This window comes from Apteryx mantelli, chromosome 6, assembly GCF_036417845.1.
Source record: "Apteryx mantelli isolate bAptMan1 chromosome 6, bAptMan1.hap1, whole genome shotgun sequence".
Taxonomy (NCBI): Eukaryota; Metazoa; Chordata; class Aves; order Apterygiformes; family Apterygidae; genus Apteryx; species Apteryx mantelli.
The window spans coordinates 18,734,795-18,746,098 of NC_089983.1; the positions used below are offsets into that span (position 1 = coordinate 18,734,795).

General features: G+C 43.2%; 1 protein-coding gene across 9 annotated transcripts in view; it reads right to left on the reverse strand.

Annotated features, from left to right (window-relative positions):
- NABP1 (nucleic acid binding protein 1) overlaps window positions 1-11,089 on the reverse strand; it is a 69,072-nt gene extending 57,983 nt beyond the window's left edge. For 8 of the 9 annotated variants that reach the window (XR_010884541.1, XR_010884540.1, XR_010884539.1 and 5 more), the window contains exons 1-5: window positions 10,955-11,089; window positions 10,663-10,801; window positions 7,452-7,523; window positions 5,992-6,064; window positions 5,658-5,724 (exon numbers count right to left, since the gene is read on the reverse strand). Coding sequence is in view for 3 of the 9 variants with exons in the window: in XM_067298926.1 (XP_067155027.1) it covers window positions 5,658-5,724; window positions 5,992-6,064; window positions 7,452-7,523; window positions 10,663-10,801; window positions 10,955-11,045 (442 nt within the window). In the remaining 6 variants the exon portion in view is untranslated. Of the gene's footprint in view, window positions 1-1,447; window positions 4,081-5,657; window positions 5,725-5,991; window positions 6,065-7,451; window positions 7,524-10,662; window positions 10,802-10,954 lie in introns of those variants that run through there. The other variant, XM_067298927.1, reaches the window with a different exon arrangement.
- Between the last annotated feature and the right edge of the window lie 215 nt (window positions 11,090-11,304).

The window sequence follows — 11,304 nt, forward strand, 5'->3', positions numbered from 1 at the left end:
TGCCAGAGACTCCACGCAGCACTGCAGAGAACTGCTTGGCTCAAGGGTAAGAAAAAAGCAGTATGTCTGGAATGGCAAACCTACAGACATCCGAGAAGCACAGAAACAACCAGGCAACTTGTAATATGTGAACTACTAAGCTGCCCAGGGTAACATTTCCAGAAACAAATGAAAATTCTTTGCTTCTACTAATTCTCAGGTCTAAAAAGGCACTTTAGAAGCTGATGAAAACTGCCTTATAAAATGGATAATCATCCTTTGTTTTTGGACATTAGCTGCAGAGAGCAACATAACATGGCCAGGTCATTACCTAAACACAGCTATTAAGGCCCTATGCAAAAATTTAAGGACACTGATAAGGTACACAGAACAATATTTTTCTACTGAACATTCCTCTGGTCTGTGAGCAATGCATGCCTTAACAGCGTGTGACTATTTGACATCTTTGCAACATGCTGCTAAGGGTGCCATCTATGCAGAGACCGCACTGAGGTAGAAAAGATGTTTCATAAAGTCCTTAGCTTTGCACAAAACCCACTAGATGCATATACTCCTGCTGGAATTTGTGTTGCAGAATAACACCATTTGAGTACACATGGCTGCCAACAGCCACATTTTTAAGACCAAAGCTACTTAAATGAGTTATGAAAGCAGTAATTATAAATCACAAGCCTTGGTCCACCATTTATGTTTGCTACCTACCGTACCTTCCCATTTTTACTGTAGGTGTACATGCATGGTCCTAGCACACATTCCAGGTTAAGACAGTGTTTAACTACAGGATTGCTATTTTAGAGCAAGACTTAGATCTGCTTTTGGAATTCACAGGGAAAGATTCATGCCGAGAAAGGGCAGAAGTAAAACATGAAGGACTTCAGTAGACATACAGCAAAACTCACTCCACTGCCGTATTGCTGAAGTCTGCAATATTAGTGCTTGTGGTGGGCAAAAGGAGAACCAAGATGTGACGAGAGCTGGGTCTGATGACTCAAGTGTATTGTGACTGCTCACTTGCATTTCAAAGTTGTGCAGTTTGTATCTGGACAAGTGAACCCCTCCCAGAATTCTTCACTTACCAACTTGCATTATCTAGAATAAGACTACACTAACAGTCTTACCTTACAAATGTCTTTTCAGGATATTCTGTAAAAGACATTCCCTGACTTAAGCACTGGGTCCCCATGAACTGGATTATAGTGTCAGAGTAATGCATGGCAACCGCTTGTTTACATAATGACCAAGAAACTTTTGTAGAGACTCTGGTCACCAAGGTGGTATGCTCCAAAGAGACGTAAGGCAGGCTCCCAGATGCCTTTGCAAGATGAGACCTCACTATCATGACAGTGATAGCTCTGAGGGAAACAAATTTCTTGTCTTAGATTCACTGGAAGATCAGAGGGCCTTCAAAAGCTACAATGATAACATTTACTTTAAGTCCATGCGACTTTTCAGGGCACAGATTTCCCCTGCAAAGAAGTAAAAATTTATTAATAAACAGAAACAGTTTCACAGAAGAAATAGGAAGGCAGAAACACTACTAACCTTGAAAACATGAAGACCAGCCTTCTTGCTTTTTTCCTCCCAACTGTAGATCATTCACTTGGCAGCAAACATTTAAATCTTGTGCTGTTTATCAGCAGTAATCATTTCACTTTATATTCTGTATTTGTGAAGAGGTTTTCTGTTTATTAAAGTTTAATAAAGCTCAAATGCATAGAGCTGCAATCAGGTGCCTCCATACACACTGAAGCAGAGTTCCCCACTGCTTCAACCTCATTTATGTTGTAGAGAAGTTGAGATCACCAGAATTTGAGACCCATGACTGATAAATCCTGATGAACACAAAGTCCCCACTATCCTATCACTTGCACCATTCTTTTAATACCTTTACAGTTACTATTGGAAAGCAGGGCTCTCATACCATACCTCATTTACCTTTAGAACACATCATTTATACTTTACAGGTTTAGAAGTCCTCTTGGTCGTCTTCTCACAAGCACATCAAAAATCTTAATATACACTACAAAAAACTGTTCCCTGCATCCAGACTCTGTACATGACTTTTTTTTCCTTTAAATAAGTAGGCAGTTTAAAGTCCCTGAGTTACACATCACCTCCTTATACCATTTCTCCAAAACTCATTGCATGTTTTATGGTTTACCAGTTAGCACTGTTCTTCCTTAACAGCGCCAGTGGGTGACCTCATGAGGTGTTCCACTTCATGCTATTTTTTGTTCAAGACAAACTTTGCCAGTTTCAGCTAAAAGTAGGTATCAGGGTAGCACTTCACCAGATAAGAGGCAAACAGCCTTCAGGTGTCTTGGCACACAGGCCTCTCCAAACCTCCTTTCAGAAAGTTCTTGTTGCTGCTGCTTGCTTTTAAAAGAAAGCTCACTATTTCAGACTGAACAAGGAATCTTCACCAATTAAAGGCAATTTTCAACAAATCATCATGATACCAGAGTATCAAAAACAGAAATACCAAATGTAAAATAACTTGTAAACATCAGTAACTTAAGAGTAGATTCAATTAACATGAATGACCACAAAAAAAACTTGCATTTCAGAAGTAGCCTTTTGCCATGAAATCTTTATGGCTTGACAGAAAGAAAGTTAGATTTGTTTTTGAGAAGATTTAGTGCAACTTTTATTTGAGAGGTCAGCTTTAAGAAACAGATGAACCCAGTATGTCTCCTCATAGCTTCCAAACTGTTTTTGAGCCTGATCTGAAGTGTGGCACTGGACTCTATTATCTAGAATCAAGGCATTTGTAATCTCAAAAATAAAACTGCAGTTATTTTGCTCAGGGGAGATGGCGTTTTGTAAGTTCTTTAAGGGATAATTCATATAAAACAGAGGAAGGAAAGCTTAGCAGCATTGAAAGTGCAGCCATGTGCTCAGCCAGTGCCTTTGCAATCAACACATACAGCTTGTTCTAATACATAATTGATTTGGAAAAGTGAATAAAGGAAGGAGAAGTAGGCAGTCTCAATAAGATTCAGAACAGTGTTTGAAAACAGTTCTTGAAACTCGTTCCTTCCTGGAGATTCAAAGTCCTGTAAAGTAATTTTGGGCTTTTACAGCAGAACTAGCTACTAACAGCTTATTCTCCAACATCTTTTAATTTAAATCCTCCTATTACTGCATGCAGAGCAAGAATGAATATCCAAGCCTCTACCCAAAGCAAAAAAAAAAAAAAAAAAAAATCAATGTGGCTTTCCTTGACAATGAGATGGTATATTACGGAGAGATTTTCTTTAAGTATTCTAGTCCAAGAAACAGCATACACCTTTCTGAAATCAGAATTCAAGCTTCAAGACACTCACCATAACTTCAGCTTTCATCTGAGTTGCCCATTCACTGATACAAGAGACACCACTAGGTGCTGGCACTGGTCATTTCCTTATACTTATTGCTTTTACAAGCTATTTTCATTTCAAGGACACCTAATTCATAAGGACACCTTTGCCCCTCTTTCACTTCCCTTCTAAAACTATCAACTTCCATTAACTCTAATGGAAGTCATATGTGTGCGCATAGGACATTACAGACCTTTTAAGGCTATATGGCTGACCAATAGAAACAGGAAAAATACATACATGTAACCAAATTTCTTCCATTTACCAAAGGGCGCTGAGTTTTAATTGAGACTCTTCAAACTGTTATCCTTTCTTTTATCCACTTTCTCCCTCTGCCCCTTTAACTTATGGGAAAGAATCACTGTGCCTCCGCAAACAAAACAAGAGGTCACATCAAGTTTGCTCTGTAGACCAAAAGGTAAAAAACAATAATAAAGGACAAACTGGTTCACAGTTAACCATAAATAAAAGTGCAATAAGTGTTCAAGTAGAGTGTAGAGTTTAAGCAAGCTGTAGAACCACATTTGGCATAGTCATCTTTTAAAGGCTCTGCGTGGGTCCCTCCCATTACTGACAGTAGGGAGAGGAGGCTGAACACTATTAGCTGTTGCTGGATTTACAGGTCCTCGTCCATTGCCTCTCCCGCTACCTGCATAAGAGTGGCCATGATTATACGCAAATGGGAATCCACTTGATTCAGGTCCAGTTTGCAAACCATTTCCTAAAAAGACAGGAGAAAGGTCATCACAAGTTCCATTGACTGAAATCACTGCTCCCCCATACAAGTTTGGCAATGGGGGTCACACGGACTATGCAGCAACTAGCAAACCCTGCTCATTAGAACAAGGAGGAAAAGCCCCTCTGGCTTTTCAAGACTCCAAATTACAGCTTACCTTTTTCCCCTCCAAAAATAATCTCCCCCACTGTCAACTAAAGCAAAAAGGGCCACAGGGAGTTGCATGCTGATCCTTTGAGCAGGAAAGAGACAGGAGTCTAATGAAACCAGACTGGCACTTTCAGACACATGCACTGGCTTGCACACCAAGATGTTCCAGAGACACAGCAGGGCAGCAGTAATCAAAGAGGAATGAGCACAAGGAAAGCAGGCTGCCCATTGTGCCCTTCCTCACTACCAGACACACAGGCAGAGAAAGAAAGCAGTCTTTTGTGAAGTCCAGCCACAAAAGTGACTCAGCTAGCACTAAGCTCTCATGAGCTCAAGCCTTGTAAGCATCACTGCTGATGTCATGCCGGTAGCTGAAAAGGCAGAAACGACAACAGGAAGCAAGGGGAGGGAAGGGAGAGAGAAGAGGAAATCATTGCCTTTAAGAACTACACAAAAAGCAGGAAGAGAAAAGCAAGTTTCAGAAGGCATGCACACTCTCAGGGAAAAGGTTGTCCACCACCCAATGCAAGGACATCAAGGAGGTGGCTACCCACCAACTGGGCTGAAAGACTGCTCGCCTCGCCCTGGCATAAGGAAAGACTGGCCTCAAAGCACTGCCCTTCTTTGCTCAGAAGCACTTATTCTCAAAGGAACAGAAGGGGCTCATAAGAGAAGTAAAATAAGAGAAATGATAATCATTTTGCTAAAGAGGAAGCAGACAGTCATTGAATTAAAGTGACATGGACCTTTTTAACTCTAAGTTAGACATCAGCTTGCTGTCATCCACCAGCAGAGCTTAGCTACACAACAGCAGGCTTTGAGTCTGGGCATCATGTAGGCAGGCCATAACTAAGGTTCCCTCTCACACCCACTCAAGTCTTTGAACCATTTTCTTATTTAAGTCTCATTGCTTAAACACAGCATGTCACAAAACCATGAAGTCAAGTCAGACTTTAGAATTTAAATTACCACTGCTTCTGTTTGAGAGTTACCCCAGGAGGAAAGCCATGATAATTAGCAAGACTAAAGGTAAGTCACTTTTAAAGCCATGGTTTCAGGTGGTTAAAAAATAAAGTGAAGCCTGATACCTCACTCTACAAGCAGAATTTCAAGCGCTGCAAGAACTTTTCAAAGCACCAAAACAATTTAGGATTAGCAAAGTCCCTTTACACGAGGCAGGCACCTTGGACAGTCTGACCTCTTCCTCTTCTGGGAACAAATCCTGAAGCCATTACCATTAACCATGAAACGATCATGGTTATATGCTTGCAATTTCAGGTCCCAGTTAATCTTTTAGAGCATAGTAGAGTTTTGCTCTAGAGTAGAGAAGTCCTTAAGATCAGATTTTTTTTATTCCCATTAAGGATTAAGTGTTTCTCATCCTTTCACTTCCACAAAAGAAAAAAACTTACCCAGTGGCCCGAAAGTACAAGAACTCATATTACTTGATGCAGAACTATTATTCTGTTCACCCTGTGCCTTCAGAGGAAATGTAAAAAAAAAAACAAAAAAACAAACATGGATCAGAGAGAAGCTTTGCAGTTTTACAGAAAGAGACTGAATTTTTCCTGTGTTCCTATAGTGGCTAGACATGAAATTTATTTACTACTCTAAATACTGTCATTTTTATCTACAAATCTCTTGAAGTCTATTTTTCCAAGAGAGTCACATGTCTTATCATAGACTAGTGTTAAGTATTCAGACCAAAGAACACTATACCAGATGCCTCAGACAAGTTTAACATACCAGTTTGTTCTGCCCCAGGTGTTCCGAGTTGGGCTCACTGAAGTTTGGCACTTCTGAGTATACCATGCAGAATCTGAGGAGAAATTAAGATTATGAGGAAGCTTTAAAGTCATTTTTAACAAAAGATTTCTTAACTCCACAGCTCAAGAGCATATATTCTGGAATATCCCACTACCAAGAAGTCACTAATCCAGATTCCAGTTCTTTGGAGATTATCTATAGGTATTAAAAGGCTTTGTTAGCTTTTAGATCCCTTCAGTCTTGGGGGTGAAGCTGACACTTCTTCCTGGTGAGGGTTCAGTCAAGCAGGCATTTACCCTAGGAAGGAAAATGGCTGAAAGAATAGAGAAGTGAAGGGCTCTCCTTCCCCTCTTTCACCTGCACAATCTTGTCCAGCACCAACTCACAAGGTCACCTGAGGCCCAGAGTCACCCAGCCTGCTCCCAGACTGGGGCTGCATTAGATCCCTAGGGAAAACTGAAATACGCTCCCATGCTATAGAGTGCCTCATTAACATAACAGCACAGAGGAGTCCAAAACAGGGAATGAAATTCAAGGCATCCTTTTCCATTTAAGGGGACTCTTAAACAACAAGCCCACTGACTAACCACATTAAGGCAGAGAGGAAGAAAGATTTGTATCATGAAACAGCCTGGACTCATTAAGCAAAAATGCAGCTCCCACTCCCTGCTGTAAGGGAGGATCTAGATGAGGACTCACCTCAATCCAACCTGTTGGAGAGTAAACCCACTGCATGACACTTCTGAGGCAATGACTTAGCAAAGAAAATCTGCAAGGCATTACTCTCAAAATCCAGCTGAGCATGAAGCATTTTTGAGCCATCCAAGAAGAGATGGCCACCCCACAGACCTACTCCCCCGACTACAATGGTTTTTGCCACATTGTCACAGTGGAAGTTCTTTTCTGGTTTTCCTATTGCTTGTGAAGTGCATTACTGAAGGTTTGTTCCAACTCTTCCTTACTAAGGGTCACCTCCTCACTTTGTGGACAGTTTAAAGAAGGTTTTAAGAGGCTTGCTCCTGTTTAGATAACATTCATCCAGGTTCCATCCACCTTCCTTCTTTGCACTGTTCCTCTCAAGCATGATACACACAGGGCTTCCACCAAAATAAAGGAGTTGTTCAAACTGAGTCATCAATGCAGATTAAGGCCCTTGTCATTTTATACACTTTCCCCCCTCTAGGAAAAACCCAGGTCTGTGTCATGATGGAGGCTATTTATCCATATACACACTTAGAAAGGTCCCTCCCAAGTGGGCTGGAGCTCATTACCAGCGCAAAGTGTGTACAATGCAGTTGCCTGTACTGTATCTATCCATGACCAATCAAGACATTTTTGGTGCCCTAACTTCTATTTAGGAAGAGCCATCATATCTTATACTTACCACAATGCTCTGATGAGGATAGGACATACCACAAGTACAATCACGCAATACTTACTCCCCAATTTTATGCAGCTCGCCTCCTCGTCCTGTGTAAAGTGTCAGGCATCCTTTCCACAGAGATGCATACCTGGCCAAAAAGGACAGACAAAGCAGTCTTCCTTAGTTAACGAGAAATATTACTGCTGCAAGAGACTGAAGAAACATGCTGTCTTCAAGGATTAAAAAGTATTCCATATCAGTATGAATGGTCAAACAAAAAAACTCACAGATCCCAAGTGTGTTCTACACACTTTTTACTGCACTAGAAGTTTACAGATCCCCATTTTTTATACTTCCAGCAAAAAGTATTGGAAGCTATGTTAACTCATCTGGGAATTCCAGGAAAACAGCCAATTACTTTGAGATTTGACACTCTTTCCCTGGCTGGAACAGCCCTTTTGGCAAAATGCCTTTCTTCTGCAGGAACAGTCAAGAGCAATATCCATGTTACCACTCACTGACAACTCATTTCTGCAGCCTTCTACACTTTTGGCAGGAGCTAGAAAGAAGCCAGGAAAAATTACCCTTGCTCATTGGAGAATATACACATTCAGCAGCATTATCTATATGAGAAAGTGTTTAATTTTTAGTATAGGTCTTTACTAGATTCTCTTTTAAAAAAGGCCTCAGCAAAATTTGACGGTCATGTTCTAAGTGACATGCAGCAATGTAATGAAATCATTTTTGAACTGGGGAAACAGTCACTTATGAGGCAGTCCATGACTGCGCTCTGCTTTTTTTTTTTTTATAGTGGCACTTGACTTCAGGCACTGGAATCTGAGTTAGGCAAAACCTCTAGTAGAGTTGTTCCTTTCAATGAGGAGCACAACGTATGTGAAGAAAATGTTACAAAAAATGCAGATCAGAAACCCAGGTGCAGCACAAGGAAGCTAACAGGAACAAGAGGTGCTGGTCTTCCAGCTAAGGAAGAAGGCCCACCAATTGCACTCCCAGAAGTCACAGATAATCTGGACAAGTCACCACTTCCTTATGCTCCAGGTCTATCTCTGGAAGCAGATAACCAGCATTCCTCCTCCCCTTTCCTTATCTACTGTGAACGGTCCTGCCTTACATAGAGCCCAGAACAGACAGGCACCAGGGAGGACTCAGGTCTGCTAAACAGGATTACAATGACAACCTTTTCTGCATTTCAGCACATATACTACAGTATCTACAGTTATAGTGGCTTTACCATCTCAGGAGTTATCCACCTAGAAGCAGCATCAATGCGCTTCACTTAATACTGCCACCTTTTACTTTAAAGAAGATCCCATCTATGCCTAACTTTAATATCCAGCTAGTTGGACAGTCTTGTTGCAGAGTGCAAAGCAAAACTACCACCAGCAGGCAAAAGAAATAAACCAAAGATACATTTACTGGGATGAGACCCAGTAAATCACAGGATTGAGAACCTCATAGAAATCCAGCACAGTTACCCCACTTACACAAATGTCTGTTCCTTTGCCCCAAAAGGGTACTGATTGTAAAACATTAAACTCAAGAACTTGTATTTAGAAATATTAACAGCAGCAACTTTCTGTAAATGAATGAATTGGCCAATCACACAAATACACAACAGTGTCTGCTTCTGAAGAGGAACACATCCAGATCTTGAAATTCAGCAGAAGGCAGGTCTGCACGTGGGGCCTAGCTAAGCTTTAGTTATTTACAACAGTGAGCATCCTGCACAGGAAAAAGGGTCAGGATTAGCCTACGTAGGTGAAATTTACCTATACAATGGCAGTGTCATGCACTCAGCTTAATCCTATTTAAGTATAAAATTGAAAAAGAAAATACTAGGACAGAAATAAGTTAGTGTTCAGAGAACCTTGTATGCCAGTGCGAGCGCATTCTTTAAGATGAGAGCCAAACTAGGATATATTTAGTTTCTGCCATTTTATTACACAGTCCTAGAGCAAGTATGCAATTCGTGTAAATGAGGGTGATTTAGCCATCCACAAATAATACTGATGCCAGTTCACAGCTCTGATTCATACAAGCCAAACAGTCTCACTTTTTCACATTAAGGAATGCACTGACCCTCCCAGCTGCTGTACTGAAATAACACAGCAGCTACAGTAAACCAGTCTCAGAACAGAGTATAGTAATACTGCTGAACAGTATCACTTTTAATTTGTTTCAGCGTCATCTGTGTGCAACGCTTTGTGTTGGCCCAATGCTCTGGTTTAATCCTATGCATTTCATCACCCCAGTGCTCCACGTGCTCTCCAGGCAGGCAGGATTCCCCAAAACCACCTCTGCTGAGGAGTCAATCTATTCTGTGAAAAACTACATTTGCATAGGTGGAAGCAGCTGTAGTTTTGGTGGCAGTGGTCATCCAATTTCATTCCAAACCCAGAAACTCAACTCAAAAAAACAAAGAACAACTAGTATAGCTCAGTTCTTAGCTCCATTGAATAAACTTTTACCTACTTTTTGATAAAGACAAATTAGAAGGACCTTTTATATACATTGCTGCTCCAGGCTCTCCTGGAGTGCTGGAGACCAAAATACTGGTATAACGGATTTCTAAATGCAACTTGACTGGTATAAAGAACCCAAATAAAAGTGACTGTCACTTTGCTGCTGACAATCTAAGCAACATGGAAAAGGATTTTTAAATTCCCTGTATTTTAAGCTAACATTATGTCTTCCTCACAGCCAAGAAACAGAGTAACGTTTTTTTAAAAACTAAAACAGCACTCCCTGAGATGAATTAATTTCACCTAACCAAAGTAATGTATTTTACAGCGTAGCACTAGCGTGAATTTCTACAGTGAATTTGGAAAGGTTCTTGTCATTTCTGTTAAATGCACTGCAATGAAAAGCAACTTTTCTGTGTTAGAAACATTAATCATTCTCTCCTTCCTTTAAGGGCTGACTACTAGAATAAAGAATTGCCTGTAAAAATAAGACCATGATCTCGATTTCCTCATTTGGCTTACAGATCAAGATGACTGTTGCATTTCTCCCCAGAACGAGTGTTTTCCCAGGGAGCTTTTTTTCAAGCCAGAATAAGCCTCTTAAATACCAGCTCATTACCAAAAAAAACCCCACCAAAACCCCCCAAACCCTGCTAGCGTGTATATTCGTGCCAGGCACGCCGCGGGGTGGGCTGGCAAGCGGCCTCGGGCGCCGCCGTGTCAGCCAGGCGCCGCGCGGACGCGGCAGCTGCCGCCCTCGGAGCGGCCCGGCGGCGGCGGCCGCAGCGCCGGCCCCGTACGCACCCCTTGGTGAGGCGGATGATGTCCCCCGGCTGGATGAGGCCGCCGATCTCGTCCCACACGGAGATGGTGATGCTGCCCGTCTTGTCCGCCACCTTGCAGGAGCGCACCTCGTGCCCGTCCTTGGTTTTGGTGACTCGCCCTGCGCGAGAAGCCCGCTCAGGTCAGGTCAGGCCAGGCCAGGTCAGGTCAGGCCAGGCCCGGCGCGGCCCCCCCGCCCCCCCCCGCCGGCTCCCCCCGCCCGCGCGCGCCCGCGGGGCGGCGCGGGGAGGGGGGAGGGGCGGGCCGCACTTACCGATCTCCAGCACAATAAAGACGACATTTAAGTTTTTCAGTCCGGGTTTTATGTCTTTTATAAAGAGGCACGTTTCGCTGGCCACGCTCATGCTGCGGCCGGGGGCGGGGGCGCCGGGGCGGGCCGAGCCCGCATCCCGCGGGGAGGCGGCAGCGGCGCTGGGCCGGGCGAGGGGCGCCGGCGGCCCTCACGCGGGAGCGGGGCCGGGGACACGGGCGGGGGCGCGGCTCCCGGGACGGCACAGCACGGTACGGTACGGCGCGGCACACCCAGCCCCGCCGCCCCCCACCACCACGGGCGGCTGCCCGGTATGGCTCGACACAGCCCGGCACCGCCGGCTCCGCGCTGCG